Below are 23310 nucleotides of genomic sequence, written 5' to 3' on the forward strand. Positions count from 1 at the left end.
TTTCCTGCGTTAAACCTTTCGGGAGTGTCTTTGTAAACTATTAAAAAGAGTTAGGTCTTCAACATGTATGTTTACTTGCAGGCCTGAGAACTGGAGGAAACTGGAGAAAAGATGCCCTCTGACTCTTTCTGTTTGGCTGCCCAGGCTCGCCTTGACTCCAAATGGTTGAAAACAGATATACAGGTGGGGTTTGACATGTCTTTTTCTTAGTGTATTTCTGCTTCCATGTTTAAATTTCTCGTGTAAGGCTTTTTTTTAGGGTATGTAAAGGGAAGTCAGTTGTATCTTGCTGAATTAGAGGAGCAGGTTTGTTTCCTGTAACTTAAAGTGTAACAGTCTTCATGGCTCTTTTTGTAGGTTGTGCAGGGCTGCCTTTTAATTAGTTTCTTGCAAGTGCAGGAAACTTGAGATCTATTCATAGGCAAAATTTTTTTTCCTATTTATTAGTAGTGGTTAAGAAATGTCACATTCCTAACCATATGATGGTGACTGTTGTTACTGATAGTTTTTGAGCTGTTTAGTTAACTGTGGAGGGGAAAATTGGAGAAGTAAGTTGTAGTAATTATGGCCTGTAGAAACCCATTTTATGAGGTCTTGTGTTTGTGTTTCTAGAGAGATAAGAGTCAGTTCAGTTGAGCTGTTTGTTTTGTATTTGTAACTCCTTATTAAGAGGAGTGCTCAGATTTTCACATCAAGAATATGAGGAAACAATGTTGGCCGTAGATATTAATTTTTTGATTTAATGAGATAATTGCAAGCTTCTCAGGACATTATTAAATAAATAATAACAGTAATATTTCAGTAGACAATCGTTTACCCCCAAGCTACTTTTATTTGGAAATGGCTTGGAAAAACTACTTTTGGAACTCCTTATCAACAGCAAAAAGAAGTGTTTGAAATATTTTCTGTGTGTCAGTGTATTTTCTTCCTCCCTAAGGTTAACCATCTTTTTTTTTTTTTTTTTTTTTTTTTGAGACGGAGTCTCGCTCTGTCACCCAGGCTGGAGTGCAGTGGCCGGATCTCAGCTCACTGCAAGCTCCGCCTCCCGGGTTCACGCCATTCTCCTGCCTCAGCCTCCCAAGTAGCTGGGACTACAGGCGCCTGCCACCTCGCCCGGCTAAGTTTTTGTATTTTTAGTAGAGACGGGGTTTCACTGTGTTAGCCAGGATGGTCTCGATCTCCTGACCTCGTGATCCGCCCGTCTCGGCCTCCCAAAGTGCTGGGATTACAGGCTTGAGCCACCGCGCCCGGCCGGGTTTGTTTCTCTTTAAACATTTCCTTTGATTTAGCTATAATGGTCTGTTTTTGTCATTTTAAGTGGGTGGGAGAGGTGAGAGATGAGTACTTTCATGTTTCCGAAATCCTGAGATTCAGGCAAACTTGTTTTAATAATTGTTTTTATATTAGTGTTTATGTATTTTGAGAAACTTTTTGGAGTAAAGGAGTTTACCTAATGAAGTTTTTTTCTTAGTAATTGTAATTTAATAACTGCTAAACATGAGTTCTAGTGTCTTGATCTAAAACTAGTTTAATACTGAATTGAGTTCCTGTGATGGGTTAGGCAGATAACCATACAGTGAAGCACCATTTGTGTCTTAGAGGGCCTGTTGTTTTGATTTATTAAGTGTAATATACAGTACCTGGCCCTTGTTACACATTTCCAGTATGATTAGAAAGTCTTTTTTTTTTTTTTTTTTTTTGAGATACAGTCTTACTCTGTTGCCCAGGCTGGTGTGCAGTGGTGCAATCTTGGCTCACTTCAACTTCCGCCTCCTGAGTTCAAGTGATTCTCCCACCTCAGCCTCCCGAGTAGCTGGGATTACAAGTGTGTGCTACCATGCATGCGCAACTAATTTTTGTATTTTTAGTAGAGACGGGGTTTCACCATGTTGGCCCGGCTGGTCTCCTGACCTCAAAGTGATCTGCCTGCCTCGGCCTCCCAAATTGCTGGGATTACAGGCGTGAGCCACTGCACCTGGCCAGAAAGTCGTCTGAATTCCTTCTAGGAGTAAGGGAAATGACTAGGTTTTGGATAGTGTGCACCAGAGGAAAAATGTGTCACAGGTCTAAGTAGCATGAAAAAAGTGATTGCTAACCTTTGTTTTATGTTCCTCCAGCATTGCTTGTTAAATGCAAGAAATGAATGCTGTTGTTTTATAAGGAATAAGCCATGGTTTCCCTCTTTGGGGAGCTTCCCTGCAGACAAGAATTGCAGATGGAAGCCTTGTGCTCACAGGTTTTACCCTTATCTTGTTGAGGATGGCTCTCCCAGCTGGAGTGGAAAGGGCTCCACTACTTGAGACTTTTGTATTGGAAATGGAATTGACACCTTGGTAATGAATAATATGTGGGGTAGGAAGATATTTCTTAGCCATAGGATTTAACAGATCTGTTTTCCACAGCTAATTTTGTTTGAAATGCCCTTGAAAGTGTTAGTAACTTAGAAAGGAAGAGTTTTTGGAGTATGAAAACTTTTAATGCTCATGTGTTACAGAGAGCACTTATCGACTTCTTGATCATAGACATTATTTGGATGCGTCAGGCCTAGGACTCTACATCCAGCAACCTCTCACACAGGGCTCATTTTATGCCAGGCATATATATCTGGTTATTACATATAAACAATTTAATTGTTCAACACTCAACACACTTTTTTTTTTTTTTTTTTTGAGACGGAGGGAGTCTCGCTCTGTCACCTAGGCTGGAGTGCAGTGGTGCCATTTGGCTTACTGCAAGCTCTCCCTCCTGGGTTCCCGCCATTCTCCCTCCTTAGCCTCCCGAGTAGCTGGGACTACAGGCGCCCGCCACTATGCCCAGCTCATTTTGTGTAGTTTTAGTAGAGATGGGGTTTCACCATGTTAGCCAGGATGGTTTTGATCTCCTGACCTCGTGATCTGCCCGCCTCAGCCTCCCAAAGTGCTAGGATTACAGGCGTGAGCCACCACGCCCAGCCTGTTCAACACTCTTTTCTGCTTGTTGTTTGGAGTTATTGAATCACCATGTTTTCCTTCGCTGCTCTCGTGAAGAGTAATACATTACAGAGCTAAGAGGTGTTAGTCACATCACTTTTTATTTTTACAGTAAGAGTACTTTTAATCTGATGTGATTGGTAGTTTTTTAGCAAACCAAAAAGTCATTTAAGCAAATGAACCATAAAAAACAGTGCATGATACCTTAAAAGCTTTTTATTCTTAAAACACATGCCCGTTTGCCAGCTTTGTTGTAAGGTAAAGGGGCATGTCTTTGAGCATAGGTCCTTTGTTGTAAGGTAAAGGGGCATGTCTTTGAGCATAGGTCCAGAATGGAGTTATTCTGCCCCTTCTTGCATAAGCTGCACTCAGATGAATTTCCTACAGTTTATATTTTTGGGTTCATTTTTAAGTGGCACAGGAAATTAGATATGCATGAAGCAATTTTTTTAAAGGTTTTTATTTTGAATTAATAATAGACTCTCAGGAAGTTGTAAAGAAAGTAGAGAGGTCATTGTATATTTACGCATACTGCCCCAGTGGTTACATCTTACGTAACTGTAATACAGTATAAAAACCCAGAAATTGAAATTGGTACAATGTGTGTGCATAGTTCCGTGCCATTCTATCATGTGTCTATAAATATACCTACTACCATAATTACTGTGCAGAACTGTTTCATCACTACAGGATCTCTCTCCTGCCCCTCTTCTGCCATCATCTCTAACTCCTGACAACTGCTAATCTGTTCTCCATCTCTATAATTTTGTTATTGTGAGATTATCATATGATATGTGACCTTCGGAAATGATTTTCTTTACTCAGCATAATGCCCTTAGGTCCGTCAAGGTTTGTTGAGTATATTAGTAGCTAAACTGGGACCATTTATTTGTCTCTTCATCTAATCATCAAAAATGACTAAGCATAAATGTAAGCTTTTAGAGTTAAACTTACTGAATATAAATATTGTCACTTCGGCCGGATGCGATGGCTCACGCCTGTAATCCCAGTACTTTGGGAGGCCAAGGCGGGCGGATCACTTGAGGTCAGGAGTTTGAAACCAGCCTGGCCCACATGATGAAACCGTGTCTCTGCTAAAAATACAAAACAGGCGTGGTTGTGCACCTTTGTAATCCTAGCTACTTGGGAGGTTGAGGCAGGAGAACTGCTTGAACCCAGGAGGTGGAGGTTGCAGTGAGCCAGGATCACACCACTGCACTCCAGCCTGGCCAACACAGCAAGACTCTGTCTCAAAAAAAAAAAATTGTCACTTCATGCTTAGAAATATCAGCAGATGCCGGGCGCGGTGGCTCACGCCTGTAATCCCAGCACTTTGGGAGGCCGAGGCGGGCGGATCACAAGGTCAGGAGATCGAGACCACGGTGAAACCCCGTCTCTACTAAAAATACAAAAAAATTAGCCGGGCGCGGTTGTGGGCGCCTGTAGTCCCAGCTACTCGGGAGGCTGAGGCAGGAGAATGGTGTGAACCCGGGAGGCGGAGCTTGCAGTGAGCCGAGATCGCGCCATTGCACTCCAGCCTGGGCGACAGAGCGAGACTCCGTCTCAAAAAAAAAAAAAAAAAAAAAAAAAAAAAAAAGAAATATCAGCAGATGGCCAGGTGTGGTGGCTCAGCCCGTAATCCCAGCACTTTGGGAGGCCGAGGTGGGTGGATCACGAGGTCAAGAGATGAGACCATCGTGGCCAACATGGTGAAACCCCATCTCTACTAAAAATACAAAAATTAGCTGGACGTGGTGGCACGTGCCTGTAGTTCCAGCTACTCAGGAAGCTGAGGCAGGAGAATCACTTGAACCCTGGAGGCGGAGGTTGTAGTGAGACAAGATCGCGCCACTGTACTCCAGCCTGGCTACAGAGTGAGAATCCGTCTCATTTAAAAAAAAAAAAAAAAAAAAAAAAAAAAAAAAAAAACAGTAGATAAAAAAAGTATAAACATGAATATCTTGATAAATTCTATTCTCAGGCTTTCAGGTTCATAATACAGTTGATAGATGACAGGTAGAAATAGAAGAATTTGTAAATATAGGTATCTTCATTATGTTTTTTGGACTATAAGGGTGCTCTTTACCTCTAATATCCAAATACAGATGCCTCAATAGAACAATTTTTGTTTTCAAAATTCAATGATAAAAAAGATGTGGTAACCCTGTATATGACATTTTGTCAGGTTAATTGAGAGCATTATGCAGCAAAAAAAAGTTTTTTTGTAGAGACAGCATCTTGGTTTGTTGTCTAGGCTGGTGTAAAACTCCTGCATTCAAGGGATCCTCCTGCAAAGTGCTGTGATTACATGTGTGAGCCACTGTGCCTGGCCTGTTGTTTTAAAGAACTAACTTTTAACTTTGGTTCTTGGAAAAAACTAATAATACTAGTTATAGGAAAAAAAAAAAAAAAAAGAAAAGGGTTTAGCCATGGGACTTTGATGACAATTCCTTTTTTTTTTTTTTTTTTTTTGAGACACAGTCTCTGTTGCCCAGGTTGGAATACAGTGGCACTGTCTCAGCTCACTGCAACCTCCACCTCCCAGGTTCAAGCCATTCTTGTGCTTCAGCCTCTTAAGTGGCTAGAATTACAGGCATGCACCACCCAGCTAATTTTTTACATTTTTAGTAGAGACGGGGTTTCACCATGTTGCCCAGGCTGGTCTTGAACTCCTAAGCTCAGGCAATCCACCCGCCTTGGCCTCCCAAAGTTCTGGGATTACAGCAGTGAGCCACTGAGCCCAGCAGATGACAATTGTTTATGAAGAAGAAATTGAGTAATCTTTTTAAGGCATTCAAGAAAAGAAAATGTGAATCAAGCATTTTTGTTCCAGCAAAACCGACTTTTCAGATGAAAAACCCACAAACTTTTCAATGAGCTGTGACTTAGGAAGTATTGTTCTTATGAGCCCTTCCTTAGGAATGGAGTAGAGAAAGATCTTTGGATAACTAGGTGACTGTAGATCCACCTGCAACTGATGGTGGGCATGAAGCAGTTATTTGTTTTTTTTTTTTTTTTTTTTTTTTTTTTGAGACAGAGTCTCGCTCTGTCACCCAGGCTGGAGTGCAGTGGCCGGATCTCAGCTCACTGCAAGCTCCGCCTCCCGGGTTCACGCCATTCTCCTGCCTCAGCCTCCCGAGTAGCTGGGACTACAGGCGCCTGCCACCTCGCCCGGCTAAGTTTTTTTGTATTTTTAGTAGAGACGGGGTTTCACTGTGTTAGCCAGGATGGTCTCGATCTCCTGACCTCGTGATCCGCCCGTCTCGGCCTCCCAAAGTGCTGGGATTACAGGCTTGAGCCACCGCGCCCGGCCGCAGTTATTTGTTAAACTTAGACTACATGAGTGTTAAGGGAGAGAGCGTAGAGTATCTCTTTGTTGATTAATATGCTTAGACATTGTAGATTATGGTTGTAACTGTTATGCAGTGTTTCATCTGTTAACCTCATCCATCACAATTTCCACTTTTGTATTTTCATTTCTGGAGATTCCATTTGAGTCCTTTTTATATCTTCTGTTTCACCCCTTATCACATTCATGCTTTCCTTCTATTAGCTTAGGGAGCATTTTTGTAAGAGAACTTTTAATGTCCTTGTCTGTGAATTCTGTAATCTCTGATCACTTCTAGAGCCATCTCTGTTGATTGATTCGGTCACTTCTATTGATTGATTGCCGTAGTTATGGGGGCATGGTTGCATGCCTGCTAATTTTTGATTGAATGCTAGACATAAATTTTATGTTCTATGCAGGATTTTGTTTTATTTTTTTAAAGAGCTTTAGTTTTGTTCTGCCATACGTGTAAGTTACATGGGGTCAGTTTGATCTTTTCAAAGCTTGATTCTAAGGTTTGTTAGGGCTGATCGACACAGCCTTTACTCTTGGGCTGATTTATCCATACTGCTAAGGCAATACTCTTCTCAGGACTCCGCCTGATGCTTGGTGTATGAGAATGTCTTTCTGTCCTTGTTTGTGGAAACACAGGCTTTTCCTAGACTGTGTGCATCATGGCAATGCTGCTTATTACTTTCTAGTGCTTCTTTCCCCAGTGTTCCGTAGTTTTCTTAACCTATGCCCAGAGTAGTACTCAGACAGACACTCAAGGGGCGCCTCCACTCATCTCTAGAGTTTGCTGTCGTCTTGTTCTTTGGCCTAAGTATAGCTGATCTGTCACCTGAACTCAGCAAGATCTTTGGGCTCTGTTTGGGTTCCGCTTTCCTGTGCTGCAGCCTGGAAGCTGCTTCTGGGCAGTGTTTCCTTCTCTTAGGGATCCCAGCTCTGGGCTGTCTGTTGTCCAGTTTTTGGTAACACCTTTTCGGTATATTCTGTCCAGTTTTCTAGTTGATTATAGCAAGAAAGTAATTTCTACATAATTAATCCTTTATAGGCGAAGGAAGCACAGGCCTTCCCAGTCTGTTTTTAATCAAATCCATTGAGTTTTAAATTTTACTATTGTATTTTTATATTCCAGAATTTCCATTTTTTAAAAATACCAACTTTATTGAGGTATAATTACAATAAACACATCCCTTTAAAATGTTTAGTTTGAAGTGTGTGACAGTTTCTTTAACTGCCACTTTAGGTACTTTTTTCTAGTTTCAACTTCTATGTTGAAATTGTTAATATGATCTTTTTGTTTCTGAGATGGAGTTTGCTCTGTTGCCCAGGCTGGAGTGCAGTGGCACAATCTCGGCTCACTGCAGCCTTCACCTCCTGGGTTCAAGTGATGCTCCTGCCTCAGCCTCCCAAGTAGCTGAGACTACAGGTGCCTGCCATCACACCCAGCTAATTTTTGCATTTTTAGTAGAGATGGGGTTTCACCAGATTGGCCAGGCTGGTCTTGAACTCCTGACCTCGTGATCCGCCTGCCTCGGCCTCCCAAACTGCTGTGATTACAGGCATGAACCGTGCCCGGCTGTTAATAGGATCTTTTAATTGCTTGACCGTATTAAAGGTAGTTCTTTTAAAAGTGTATTTATAAACCTTGTCCGACCCCATAGATTCCTTAGCTACCTCTCTGTGTCCCTCTTGGTTGACTCATGCCTGTGGGCTGCCCTTCGGCTCCAATCTCCGCTATGATGTCACACAAGACAGTTGGATTATGGCTTCCTGACTGCCTACCAAGGAGCCAGTGACAGCCTGGAGGGTGCGGTGAGTGTGGGTGTGAATTCCCCGAGGTGTGAACGTTCACCACTTTACAAGGAGAGAGGAGGGAACTCAATGGTTTCATTCCTCCCTTTTTCTTTCCTCCTTGGACTATTTTATGGTGTAGTTTCTTCTTGCAAACCTTCTGGAAAAGCCACATAGGCCTAGTGAATGTGCTGACTGAACAATTGGTTGTATTTGCAGCTCACTGAGAAGAGGTGGCACTAACATAAGGGTCAGCACATTTTTTCCATAAAGCACCAGATGGTAAATGTTTACGTGGGCTGTACGTGCTCTTTTACAACAACTCACCTTGGCCACTGTCATGCGAGAGCAGCCACCAAACGTGTGTGGGGCAATATTCCAGGAAAACTTGGTAGATATCAGAATTTGAATGTCATATAATTTTCATGTGTTGACATATGATTTTTTCTTTTTTTTCCTGAGAGGGAGTCTTCCTCTGTTGCCCAGGCTGGAGTGCAGTGGTGCGATCTTGGCTCACTGCAACCTCCACCTCCCAGGTTTAAGCAGTTCTCCTGCCTCAGACTCTGGAGTAGCTGGGATTACAGGCATGCACCACCATGCCTGGCTAATTTTTTTTTTTTTTGGTATTTTTAGTAGAGACGGGGTTTCCCCATGTTGGCCCGGCTGGTCTTGAACTCCTGACCTCATGATCCACCCCCCCCGCCCCCGCCTTGGCCTCTCAAAGTCTGGGATTACAGGTGTGAGCCACCGCACTTGGTTGACATATGATTCTTTTGATTATTTTTCAACCATTGAAAAATAGAAAATCACTCTTTTTTAATATATATTTTTCTTTTTTTAGGAAATTAAAGGAAGTAAGAATGGCTCCTACATAGGCAGAGTAGGCTGAAATCACGCTTAGCCGACTGTGAAGTCCTATACCTCATACCGTTGCTTCGCTGATCTCCTTGTCTCGTTCTCCCACTTCCCTCACCCCATTTCCCTGAGCTGGGGTCTGCTGAGCAGAATGTCAGCACTTCAGTTCATTCCTCAGGCTCGTCTTCCATGACAAAAGTCTGTATATTTCTGTTTTCAGGATCCACTCTTGGTCTATTCTGTTGACTTCTATTTTTTTTCATTTTTCATTTTTTTTTTTTTTTTTGAGACGGAGTCTTGCTCTGTGCCCCAGGCGGGAGTGCAGTGGCGCGATCTCGGCTCACTGCAAGCTCCGCCCCCCGCCCCGGGTTCACGCCATTCTCCTGCCTCAGCCTCCCGAGTAGCTGGGAGTACAGGCGCCCACCACCTCGCCTGGCTAATTTTCTTGTATTTTTAGTAGAGACGGGGTTTCACCGTGTTCGCCAGGATGGTCTCGATCTCCTGACCTCGTGATCCGCCCGTCTCGGCCTCCCAAAGTGCTGGGATTACAGGCTTGAGCCACCGCGCCCGGCCTTTTTTTCATTTTTCAATGAGGTGGTATTGTATCTTTGTCATTATTATTTTTGCTTGAGTTCCAGATATTGTATGTACAATATTGTAGCAATAAATCGAGGCTCTGGGTAGCAATATCTTCCTCCAGAGAGGATGTTCTAGGCAATCCTAGGTCACTGCAGGCCCGTTGGAAATTGAGAGAATGCGAAACTGGGATGGTTTCTGTGAAGACTGGTCTACTTCTCACTCACCTGTATTTCTGGTGTGTGGTCCTTTGAGGTTCCAGCTCAGAGCGTGGGGTCCGCCAGGCCTCTTTCTCCTGTATGAGGGCCCTGGGAGTCTGTCAGAAGCTCCGCTCTGCTTCTCTGTCTCATCCCTGCTTGCTTAGGTTCTCTGGGCCTCTTTCTTCCTCTCATGGGTCTTAGGCTTTAGGAAGACCTCACTCCCTTGCTGCTTCTAGGATATCTTCAAATCGATGTACTTCATGTTCCTATCTGACGTTTCCAATTGTTCTAGGAACCTGTTCTTAACATTTTTTCATATGTTGTCCTACGTTCAGTAGGGGTTTAGTATTTTTCTGTAGGTTTAAGAAAAAAAGCCGTATACCTTTACTCATCTGCAAATATTTGAACAGATTACTTCTCTGTCAAATTGTAAGGACATGAAAAAGAAACATTTTCTAATCTATACGTTAATCAGGTATTCATTTGTTATATTATTCTGTTTTGGATTTTATTGCCTGACTATAGTCATTTTAATAAATGCCTTAACGGGTCGGGCGCGGTGGCTCACGCCTGTAATCCCAGCACTTTGGGAGGCTGAGGTGGGTGGATCATGAGGTCAGGAGATTGAGACCATCCTGGCTAACACGGTGAAACCCCATCTCTACTAAAAATACAAAAAATTAGCCGGGCGTGATGGCGGGGGCCTGTAGTCCCAGCTACTCAGGAGGCTGAGGCAGGAGAATGGTGTGAACCCGGGAGGCGGAGCTTGCAGTGAGCTGAGATCGCGCCACTGCACTCCAGCCTGGGCGACAGAGCAAGACCCCATCTCAAAAAAAAAAAAAAAAAAAAAAATTGCCTTAACGGTTTGCTTGCCTAGTTCTGATTGGTATTAAAGTACTGGTGGCCTATGTATGGGAGTGTGAAGGCTTGCCCTGGCTGCCGTGCTGCAGGTGTGGGCGTATGTTATGGTGTTGGTGGGAAGCAAATAAGCCTTGGAGTTGGGCCTCTTCCCAAATCCCACCTCTCACAGCCTCAATGTTGTGTGGTCTTTGGTCAAGTAATTGAACCTCTGAGCTTCTGTTTACGAACTTACAAAAAGTGAGCCTGTTACTGCCTCTCTTGCTGCGGTCTTTTGACGATGAAAGTGCCTTTACTTGCCATGTCATTTCAGAGGTATAAGATAGGAATGTGAGATCAAATTAGAAAAGAGTTCTCAGCCCAAATAACCTAATTAGAAGCATCTGGGATCTGAATCAAAAAAGGCAAAAGTTGAAAACCTACTGGGCACGTTTAGGTAAGTCAACTACTAATGAAAAGCTAATTGGAGACAGTTGTAGAAATAAATACTCTCACTGTACAAATTGAAAGTCCCATTCTTTTTTTTTCTTTTTCTTTTTTTTTAATGAATAGGGTCTCTGTCACCCAGGTTGGAGTGCTGTGGTATGATCAGAGCTCACTGTAGCCTCAAACTCCTGGGCGCAGGTAACCCTCCTGCTGTAGCCTCCTGAGTAGCTGGGATTATAGGTGTGTGCCGTGCACTTGGCTAATTTTTACATTTTTGTAGAGACACGGTTTTACCACGTTGCCCAGGCTGATCTTGAACTCTTGGCGTCAAGCAGTTCTTCTGCCTTGGCCTCCCAAAGCTCCGGGATTCCAGCGTGAGCCACCACGCCCTGTCTATAGTCCCTGTTCTTACCAGTGCCACGGCTGTCTTCCAGTTGTTCCCAGGCTGCTGCTTCCTCAGTCAGGATCCTGTACCGTCTGTGGTCTGGAGAGCTCTTCTCCTGGGCTTCACTTTTGCTTGTTCACAGTCTAACTCTTTGGAGACCTCCTCCAGTGAGGCTTGCTTTAATTGCCTTAGAGATGTTCCACCTTTAAGGTGCCCAAGTTGGTTTTTGAATGGTGCTTACCGTTCATTTGGATCATCAGTTCCTAGGAGGCTTCCACAGTGCATGTCCCTCCAGGAGTCCAGTCTCCACCTTCCAGAAAAGAATTCCTTGTCACTCACAAGGACAAGGTCTGTCCTATCCTCTTCCTTCCCAATGCTACCCAGGTAATAATTGAAAGGCTGTGGTAATTATTCTTGTTTCCATGTAAACCGGGCTTCCTCTTTGGCTTAGTGTTTAAATGTTTCATCTTTTGGCTTTATTTATTTATTTATTTATTTTTTATTTTTATTTTTTGAGACGGAGTTTCGCTCTTTTTGCCCAGGCTGGAGTGCAGTGGCGCGATCTCGGCTCACCGCAACCTCCGCCTCCCAGGTTCAAACAGTTCTCCTGCCTCAGCCTCCTGAGTAGCTGGATTACAGGCATGCGCCACTACCCTGGCTAATTTTGTATTTTTAGTAGAGACGGGGTTTCTCCATGGTGGTCAGGCTGGCCTTGAACTCCCGACCTCAGGTGATCCACCTGCCTTGGCCTCTCGAAGTACTAGGATTACAGGCGTGAGCCACTGCGCCTGGCCGTTTTTTTTTTTTTTTTTTTAAATGGTACCTCTGTAACACTAATGTTTCTCAATCTAGGCTGTACCACACAACACTGATGTGTGGAGCCCAGCCAGTGTGGGGCAATCTCAGAGTGCTTTCAGGGCTGGCCAGTGGTCCACCCTCTCTGCTTGGGTGTTGGCGTCTTCTCCAGGACATCATCTACAGTCCATTTGTGGACTACTCCCAGAGTTGAGTCTCTAGCCCTGCTCCCTCTGCTAAGATGTGGATCTGTGTTTACTGAGGGTTGGTGGAATGGGGAGGAGCTCCACGTTTATGTTCAGTAGTCAGGGCAAATCTTAGTGGTTAAAACGACTAATTCTAATTCCTCTTCTGTTCCCTCCCTTATTTTCCTTTTCACATTTGATTCAACTTATGTGATTTGAAATAATTTCCTTTTTTTTTTTTGAGACGGAGTCTCGCTCTGTCGCCCAGGCTGGAGTGCAGTGGCCGGATCTCAGCTCACTGCAAGCTCCGCCTCCCGGGTTCACGCCATTCTCCGGCCTCAGCCTCCCGAGTAGCTGGGACTACAGGCGCCCGCCACCTCGCCCGGCTAGTTTTTTGTATTTCTGAATAGAGACGGGGTTTCACCGTGTTAGCCAGGATGGTTTCGATCTCCTGACCTCGTGATCCACCCATCTCGGCCTCCCAAAGTGCTGGGATTACAGGCTTGAGCCACCGCGCCCGGCCAATTTCCTTTTTTTTTTTAAGTCAGGGTCTCACTCTCAGTTGCCCAGGCTGGAATGCAGTGGCACCATCACGGCTCACTGTAGCCTTCAACTCCCCAGCCTCAAGTGATCCTCCTCCCTCAGTCTCCTGAGTAGTGGGACTATAGGTGCACACCACCACGCCTGGTTAATTTTTGTATTTTTTGTAGAGACCGGGTTTCATCATGTTGCTCTGGCTTGAACTTCTGGGCTCAAGCAGTTTGCCCACCTTGGCCTCCCAAAGTGCTGGGATTACAGGTGTGAGCCATCGTGCCCTGCCTGAAATAATCTTAAAGACTATACTTTCCCTGTCTTGACTTCGACTCTCATCCTTTCTTTTTTGGACCCTTGGTAATAGCCTTTTTTTTTTTTTCGAGATGCAGTCCCACTCTGTCACCCATGCTGGAGTGCAGTGGTGCGATCTCTGCTCACTGCAACGTCTGCCTCCTGGGTTCAAGCAATTCCCTTGCCTCAGCTCCCCGAGTAGCTGGGCCTATAGGCGCGTGCCACCACGCCCGGCTAATTTTTTGTATTTTTAGTACAGACAGGGTTTCACCATGTTAGCCAGGATGGTCTTAATCTCCTGACCTCGTGATCCGCCTGCTTCGGGCCTCCCAAAGTGTTGGGATTACAGGCGTGAGCCACTGCGCCCGGCCAGTGATAGCTTCTTAATTCATCTTCTCTGTTTCTGTTTTCTGAGTTATTACTTTAAGACACAGGTCAAATGTCATATTCCCTTGAGTGCCTGAAGATAGTCTGTAACTCCTGGAGCACGGCCCACATGGGGCTGTGAGTTCTGGCCACCATTAGCCTCTTATGTGCACTGTGGTAGGGACTGGACTGAACCCCAGTGCATGTCTTCACTGCCCTCCTCTGACTGAACGAGTAGAAGAGTCAAACCTTTCCATTTACTCGTTAAATTTCAGGGGCTCTGAATGTTCTTGCCTCACTTTTTAATTTTATTTTTTATATTAAAATAATATAAATTTTAAAAAATATTAAAAATTTTTAAATTTTAATTTAATTTTTTTTTGGACAGGGTCTTGCTCTGTTGCCCAGGCTGGAGTATAGTGGAGTGATCTCAATTCACTGCAGCCTCTACCTCCTGGTCTCAAGCAGTTCTCCCACCTCAGCCTCCAAGTAGCTGGGAGTACAGGCACACCACCACCCCTGGCTAATTTTTTGTATTTTTGGTAGAGATGGCATTGCGCCATGTTGCCCAGACTGGTCTTGTACTCCTGAGCTCAAACAGTTCACCCGCCTTGGCCTCCAAAGTGCTGGAATTACAGGTGTGAGCCACCATGCCCAGCCTTCTGCTAATTTTTAAATTTTTTTGTAGAGACAGGGTCTTGCTATGTTGCCTAGATTGGTTTTGAATGCCTGGGCGCAAGTGATTCTCTTGCCTCAGTTTTCCAAGGTGCTGGGATTAGAGATGTGAGTCACTATACCTGGTCAGGGCTCACTTTTTAGGAAGGAGTTTATCTCTCCCCCACCAGCTGATATTTTTACCAAAAGTCGTATGTTTTGGTTCCAAGTATGTTTATGGCAGTTATCCTGTTAGTGATGTGAAGAGAAAAAATAAGAGTGCTGAGAGAAAGCTTTTCCTTCGACAAAAACTGAAGAATGCTGGCTTGGTTTCTGTCATTACAGAAAAGTTACCAACCACAAATTTGGCAGCTTGTAACAGCATGCATTTATACTCTCACAGTTTGTCTGGGTCAGGAGTCTGGCCATAGCTTAGTTCCATCCTCTACTTCGGGTGTCACAAGGCTGTAGTCAAGGTGTTAGCTAGGGCATGCTGTCATCTGGAGCCCAGGTCCTCACTGGTAGAAGTGGGTCCATCATGGTTGTGGAACTGAAGCCCTGGGCTCTTGGAGGCCGCCCCTCCCCACAGGCAGTTCACTGGCTGCTTGCTTCTTCAAATTGGAGACCATCTCCTCAGGATGGCGCAGGGGGATGGAAAAAGGGAGAGGCAAATGGAAATCAAAAAACAGCATAGTAGTTATATCAGACCAAATAGATTTCAAGACAGAAACTATAAAAGGAGACCAAAAAAGTCATTATGTAATGATAAAGGGGCCATTTCAGCAAGAGGCTATAACTATTGTAAATATATGTATATGTGCACTCAACACTAGAGCCCCCAGATACATAAATATTAGAGCTAAAGAGAGAGAGAGGCCTTAATACGTTAATAGATGGAGGCTTTAACACTCTGCTTTCAGCATTGGACAGATCATCCAGACAAAATTAACGAAGAAACATCAAACTTAATCTGCCCTATAGACCAAATGGATTTAATAGATATTTCTAGAACGTTTCATTCTGATGGCTGCACAATGTACATTGTTCTCTTTAGCACATGGATCATCCACAAAGATAGACCATATGTTAGGCCACTAAATAAGTCATTAAAAATTCAAAACTTGATACTAAAAGCAGACAAAGACACATCAAAGAAAGAAAACCACAAGCCAGTGTCTCTGAAGAATATTGATGCAAATATCCTCAACAAAATATTAGCAAAGCAAATTCAGCAATACATTAGAAAGATCATTCATTGTGACCAAGTGGGATTTATCCCTGGGATACAAGGATGGTTCAACGTATGCAAATCAATTGATGTGATACCTCGTATCAACAGAAGGATAAAAACCATGTGTATTTCAATTGATGCTGAAAAAGCATTTGATAAAATTCAACATCCTTTCATGATAAAAATCTGTTAAAACTGGTTATGGAAGAAACATACCTCAACATAATAAAAGCCGTACATGATAGACCCACAGCTAGTATCATACTGAATGGTGAAAAACTGAAAGCCTTTCCTCCAAATCTGGAACATGACAAGAATGCTCAGTGTGGCCACCGTTATGCAACATAGTACTGGAAGTTCTTGCTAGAGCAATGAGACAAGAGAAAGAAATAAAAGGCATCCACATTGGAAAGGAAGAAGTCAAATTATCCTTGTTTGCAGATGATATGATTTTATATTTGGAAAAACCTAAAGACTCCACAAGAAAATGATTAGAGCTGATAAATTCAGTACAGTTCCAGTATACAAAATCAACATAAAAAAATCAGTAGCATTTCTGTGTGCCAATAGTAAACAATATGAAAAAGAAATTAGAAAAGTAATCCCATTTACAGTAGCCACACGTAAAATTAAATACCTAGGAAGTAACCAAAGAAGATCATTACAAAGATCTCTGTAATGAAAACTCTAAAATGCTGATGAAAGAAATTAAAGAGGACACAAAAAATGGAAAAATGTTTCATGTTTATGGATTGGAAGAATCAGTATTGTTAAAATGTCCATACTACCCAAAGCAATCTACTGATTCAATGCAATCCCTAGCGAAATGCCAATGACATTCTTCACAGAAACAACAACAACAAAAAATCCGAAAATTCATGTTGGACCACAAAAGACTCAGAATAACTGAAGCTCTCCTAATTAAAAAGAAACAAACTGGAGGAATCAGATTACCTGACTTCAAATTATACTATAGAGCTATAGTAACCAAAACAGCATGGTACTAGCATAAAAACAGACACATAGAACAGCGGAACAGAATAGAGAATCCAGAAACAAATCTGCACATCTACAGTGAACTCATGTTGGACAAAGGTATCAAGAACATACACTGGGGAAAAGACAGTCTCTTCAATAAATGGTGCTGGGAAAACTTGACAGTCATATGCAGAAGAATGAAGCTAGATTCCTGTCTTTTGCCATAAAAAAGTTAAAAAAATTATGTCAAGTATCTTCTCTGATCACAATGGATTATAACTAAAAATCGATAACAAGGAATTGTGGAAACTCCACCAACACATGGGAATTAAACAATGTGCCCCTGAATGACCAACAGGTCAATGAAAAAATTAAGAATGAAATTAAACAATTTCTTGAAACAAATGGCGATGGCAACGCAGCATACGAAACCTGTGGGATATAGTGAAAGAAGTACTAAGAGGAAAATTTATAGCTCTAAGTGCCTAAATCAAAAAAGTAGAAAAACTTCAAATAAATAACCTAATGATACATCTTAAAGAACTAGAAAAGAAGGAGCTAACCCAACCCATAATTAGACGGACACAAATCATAAATACCAGAGCAGAAATAAAATGAATTTGAAATGAAGAAAAGAATACAAAAGATCAATGAAAAGAAAAGTTGGTTTTTCTAAAAGATAAATGAAATTGGCAAGCCTTCAGGCAGGCTAAGAGAAAAAGAAGACCCAAATAAAATCAGAGGTGAAAAAGTAGGCATTACAACTGATATTGCAGAAATTCAAAGGGTCATTAGAGACTATGAACAACTATATGTCAATAAATTGGAAAATCTGGAAGAAATAGATAAGTTTGCAGGCTGGACGCGGTGGCTCATGACTGTAATCCCAGCACTTTGGGAGGCTGAGGCAGGTGGATCACTTGAGATCGTGATTTTGAGACCAGTCTGGCCAACATGGTGAAACTCCATCTCTACTAAAAATACAAAAATTAACCAGGCGTGGTGTTGCGTGCTTGTAATTCCAGCCACTTGGGAGGCTGAGGCACGAGAATCACTTGAGCCTGGGAGGTGAAGGTTGCAGTGAGCTGAGATCATGTTACTGCACTCCAGCCTGGGTGACAGAGTGAGACTGTGTCTCAGGGAGGAAAAAAAAAAAAAAAAAGCAAAAGGAAAAAGCAATGGATAATTTCACAGGCACATACAGACTTCCAAGGTTGAACCATGAGGAAATCCAGAACCTGAACGTACCAATAACAGGTAATGAGATTGAAACTGTAATAATAAAAAGTCTTCCAGCAAAGAAAAGCCCGGGACCCAATGGCTTCACTGCTGAATTTTACCAAACATTTAAAGAACTATTACCAATCCTAGTGAAACTATTCTGAAAAATAGAGGAGAAGGGAATACTTCCAAACTTATTCTAAAAGGCCTGATACCTGATACCAAAACCAGACAAAGACATAATCAAAAAAGAAAACAGGCCAGTATCCCAGATGAACATTGATGCAAAAAATACTCCACAAAATACCAGGAAACCGAATTCAGCAACACATGAAAAAGATCATTCTTCATGACCAAAGTGGGGTTTATCCCCGGGATGCCAGGATGGTTCACCATATCCAAATCAATCAGTTTGATACATCATATCAATAGAATGAAGGATAAAAAACCGTATGATCATTTAAATTCATGCTAAAAAGGCGTTTGATAAAATTTGACATCCTTTCATAATAAAAACCCTAAACTGGTTATAGAAGGAACACACCTCAACGCAATAAAAGCCATATATGACTGATGCATAGCTAGTATACTGATGAAAGGTGAAAAACTGAAAGCCTTTCCTCTAAGATCTGGAACAAGACAAGGATGCCCACTGTCACCACTGTTATTCAATATAATACTGGAAGCCCTTGTTAGAGGAGTTAGATAAGAGAGAGAAGTAAAGGCCGGGTGCAGTGGCTCACATCTGTAATCCCAGCACTTTGGGAGGCTGAGGTGAGTGGATCACTGGAGGTCAGGAATTTGAGACCAGCCTGGTCAACATGGTGATACCCTATCGCTACTAAAAATATAAAAATTAGCTGAGTGTGGTAGCGGGTACCTGTTGTTCCAGCTACTTGGGAGGTTGAGGCAGGGAAATCGCTTGAACCCCAGAGGCAGAGATTGCTGTGAGCTGAGATTGTGCCACTATATTCCAGCCTGGGCTACAGAGCAAGACTCCATCTCAGAAAAAAATAAAAAAAAAAAATAAAGGGCATCCAAATTGGAAATGAAGAAGCCAAATTATTCTTGTTTGCAGATGATTGTTATATTTGGTAAAACCTAAAAACTCCACCAAAAAATGATTAGAACTAATAAATTCAGTAAAATTGCAGGGTACTAAATTAACATACTAAAATCAGTAACATTTCTTTCTTTCTTTTTTTTTTTTTGAGGTGGAGTCTCACTCTGTGGTGCAGGCTGGAAAGCAGTGGCACACTCTTGGCTCACTGCAACCTCTGCCTCCGAGGTTCAAGCGATCCTCCTGCCTTAACCACCTGAGTAGCTGGGATTACAGGCGCCTGCCACCACACCTGGCTAGTTTTTGTATTTTTAGTACAGACATGGTTTCACCACGTTGGCCAGACTGGTCTTGAACTCCTGACCTCAGGTGATCCGCCAGCCTCGGCCTCCCAAAGTGCTGGGATTACAGGTATGAGCCACTGCACCCGGCCAAGTCAGTAGCATTTCTATATGTCAACAGTGAACAGTATGAGAAATAAATCAAGAAAAATGATTCCATTTATAATAGCTACAAATAAAGTAAAATACGTAGGAATAAACCTAACCCAAGAAGTGAAAAGATCTCTACCATGAAAACTGTAAAGCATTGATGCAGGAAATTGAAGAAGACACACAAAAAAGGAAAAGATACTCCATGTTCATGGATTGGAAGAATCAATATTGTTAAAATGTCTGTACTACCCAGAGCAATCTACAGGTTCAATGTAATCCCTATCAAAATACCAATAACATTCTTCACAGAAATAGAAAAAAAAATCCTGAAATTTATATGGAATCATAAAAGAGAATAGCCAAAGCCATCTTGAGCAAAAAACAAAACTGGAGAAATTGCATTACCTGACTTGAAATTATACTACAATCACTTCCTGGTCTTTTTTGGCTTAGATCAAGTGCAAAGTTTACTACAAAGGTATAACCAACACAGCATGGTACTGGTATAAAAACAGACACGTCGACCAATGGAACAGAATAGAGAACCCAGAAATCATACATCTACAGTGAACTCATCTTTGAGGCATCCGGAGGATACATGAGGGAAAGGATAGTCTTATTGATGAATGGTGCTGGGAAAATGAGACACCCATATGCAGAAAAATTAAATTAGACTGCTCTCTGTCACCACATACAAAAATCACGTCAAAATAAAGACTTATGCCTAAGACTTCAGACTATGAAAATGCTAAAAGAAAACATTGGGGAAACTCTCCAGGACATTGCACTGGGTAATGATTTCTTGAGTAATACTTCATAAACACAGGCACCCAAAGCTAAAATGGACACATGGGGTCACATCAAGTTAAAAAGCTTCTGCACAGCAAAGGAAACAGTCAACAAAATGAAAAGACAACCCACAGAATGGGAGAAAATACTTGCAAATTATCCATCGGACAAGGGATTAATAACCAGAATATATAAGCAGCTCAAGCAACTCTGTAGGAAAAAAAATCTAATAATCCAATACAAATGGGCAAAAGATTTGAATAGACATTTCTGAAGATATACAAATGACAAACAGGCAATATGAGCAGGTGCTCAACACGAGTGATCATCAGAGAAATGCAAATCAAAACTACAATGAGATATTATCTCACCCTAATTAAAATGGCTTATATCCAAAAGACAAACAAGAACAAATGCTGGCAAGGATATAGAGAAAAGGGAACCCTTGTACGCTGTTGGTGGGAATATAAATTAGCACAGCCATTATGGAGATTAGCTTGGAGGTTCCTCAAAAAATTAAAAATAGGACTGTCATATGATTCAGCAATCCCACTGGTAGGTATATACCCAGAGGAAAGAATATCAGTATGTTGAAGAAATATGTACATTCTCATGTTTGTTGCAGCACTATTTTCAATAGCCAAGATTTGGAAGCGACCTTAGTGTCCCCCAGCAGATGAACAGGTGAAGAAAATGTAGTATATATACTCAATGGAGTACTGTTCAACCGTAAAAAAGAATGGGATACTGTCGTTTGCAACAACATGGATACAACTGGAGGTCATTATGTTAAGTCAGGGACAGAATGTCATGAGCCAGATCCAGAAAAACAAACTTTGCATGTTCTCACTAATTTGTAGGAGCTAAGCAAATGAAAGCAATTGAACTCATGGAGATAGAGTAGAATGATGGTTATCAGAGACAGGGAAGGATAAAGTGGGGGTGAAGTACAGACAGTTAATGGGTATAAAAAATGGAATTAGATAGGGCTGGGTGCAGTGGCTCACGCCTGTAATCCCAGCACTTTGGGAGGCCGAGGCAGGTGGATCATGATGAGGTCAAGAGACCCAGACCATCCTGACCGACATGGTGAAACCCCATCTCTACCAAAACTACAAAAATTAGCTGGGTATGGTGGCATGAGCCTGTAGTCCCTGCTACTCGGGAGGCTGAGGCAGGAGAATCGCTTGAACCTGAAAGGTGAAGGTTGCACTGAGCCAAGATCGCAGCACTGCACTCCAGCCTAGTGCCAGAGCAAGATTCGTCTCAAAAAAAAAAAAGAGTTAGATAGAATGTATAAAATCTAGTACTTGACAGCATTACAGGATGACTACAGTCAATTTATTGTTCATTTAAAAATAACAAAGTATAATTGGATTGTTTGTAACACAATGGATAAATGCATACTCCATTTACTCTGATGTGATTATTACACATAGTATGCCTGTGTGAAAATCGCTCATATATACATATATATATACCCATATATACATACAACTAGTGTGTATCCACAGAAGTTTAAAAAAAAAAAAAAAAGATGGGCAAACATCTCTTTTAATTAAAAATGGCTTTTTTTTTTTTTTTTTTTTTTTTGCCAGACAAGGGGGCTTCTGTTGCATACAGTTTTCAGGATGGATGCCTTCCCCCAGTGTCTGAAATCCCCCTTTTCCTGTTCTGGGCCTTTTCTGACTCACAAATGTTGATAAGCAAAGGTGTTTTTGATTTTGATGTTCACAGTTATTGTAATTATTATAAATTTGGCCAGGAGTCCCTATCAGTCTTTGAACAGCTGCTTTTTTTTTTTTTTTTTTGAGATAAAGTCTTGCTCTGTCACCCAGGCTGGAGTGCAGTGGCACAGTCTTGGCCCACTGCAACCTCCGCCTCCTGGGTTCAAGCTATTCTCCTGCCTCAGCCTCCCGAGTAGCTGGGATTATGGGCATCTGCCACCATGCCCAACTAATTTTTGTAGTTTTAGAAGAGATGAGGTTTCACCATGTTGGCTGGTCTTGAACTCCTGACCTCAAGTGATCTGCCCGCCTCAGCCTCCCATAGTGCTACGATTATAGGCGTGAGCTACCGCACCTGGCCATGAGTAGCTTTTTCTTTGAGGAAACAAGATATTCCAGACTCATCTTTGTCTGCCCCGGCCCTTGAATCTCATTTTCCCCAAGAGTCCTAGCTTCTTTTATTGGGAAATGGTACTCAGAGACCAAAATCTGGGTGCCTGAGGTCAGGTTGCCATTGATTCTGGTCCTTCCAAAAAACAGAGTAAGCAAACATATGCAAAAATAAAGTTCATAGATTTCCAATTTAAGTTGTGTTTCAAAATTTCTTTGATAGTTTTCCTCTTTTATACTGAAAACCTTAATTATTATTATTATTATTGTTTTGAGATAGAGTCTCGCTCTATTTGCCCAGGCTGGAGTGCATTGGCACAATCTCGGCTCACTGAAACCTCTGCTTCCTGGGTTCGTGCTATTCTGCTTCAGCCTCCCGAGGGACTGGGATTACAGGCATATACCAGCACACCTGGCTAATTTTTTCTATTTTTAGTAGAGGTGGGGTTTCACCATGTTGGCCAGGCTGGTCATGAACTCCTGACCTCAAATGATTTACCTACCTTGGTCTCCCAAATGCTGGGATTATAGGTGTTAGCCACCATGACTGGCCTAAAGTCTTAATTTCTAATAACATTTAATACTTTATCATAAACATGTTTTATTGTATTTACGTTGCTTTATTGTGCAACATGAAGTAGTTCTAAAATTGTGATAATATTATCAATACCAATAAATATAAGATTTTATTTTTCATTATAGTATATTCTATTAATTATGTATAGTTCAAAAGTCCCTTGACATACTTTTCTTTGTATATGCGTGGGTTAATTTGCTTGTTGCCAGTTGTAGGTTTTGCTTTTTTATAATTTAATTTTAATTTTTGAGGATGAAAGTCATGTATATTTCAGAAGTAAAGACACAAAGTATACTTAAAATGTTGTTGCTTTTTCTGGTCCTGCTGCCTTTGCCCATATCCCCTCCCCATTTCCTTACAGGTAGTCATTGATACTTGCTTTTGGTTTATCTTTTTAGAGCACATGCATGTGTGTTTGTTTGTGTGTGTCTTTCTTTTCTTTTCTTTTTTTTTTTTTTTGAGACCGAGTCTTGTTCTTGTCACTGAGGCTGAGTGCAGTGGCATGATCTCAGCTTACTGCAACCTCCACCTCCTCGGTTCAAGCGATTCTCCTGCCTCAGCCTCCTGAGTAGCTGGGATTACAGGCGCATGCCACCATACCTGGCTAATTCTTTTGTATTTTTAGTAGAGATGGGGTTTCACCGTGTTGGCCAGGCTGGTCTCAAATTCCTCATCTCAGGTGAT

The 23310-nt window shown here is 42.1% G+C and overlaps 1 protein-coding gene across 1 annotated transcript in view; it reads left to right on the forward strand.

Annotated features, from left to right (window-relative positions):
* The window catches only part of LOC126958086 (E3 ubiquitin-protein ligase HERC2), a 221225-nt gene that overhangs the window by 634 nt on the left and 197281 nt on the right, over nt 1-23310 (forward strand). The window contains exon 2 of the mRNA XM_050796222.1: nt 82-183. Coding sequence (XP_050652179.1) covers nt 112-183 — 72 coding nt within the window. The 5' untranslated portion in view covers nt 82-111. The remainder of the gene's footprint in view (nt 1-81; nt 184-23310) is intronic.

Source organism: Macaca thibetana, chromosome 7, assembly GCF_024542745.1.
Source record: "Macaca thibetana thibetana isolate TM-01 chromosome 7, ASM2454274v1, whole genome shotgun sequence".
NCBI classification, from domain to species: Eukaryota; Metazoa; Chordata; class Mammalia; order Primates; family Cercopithecidae; genus Macaca; species Macaca thibetana.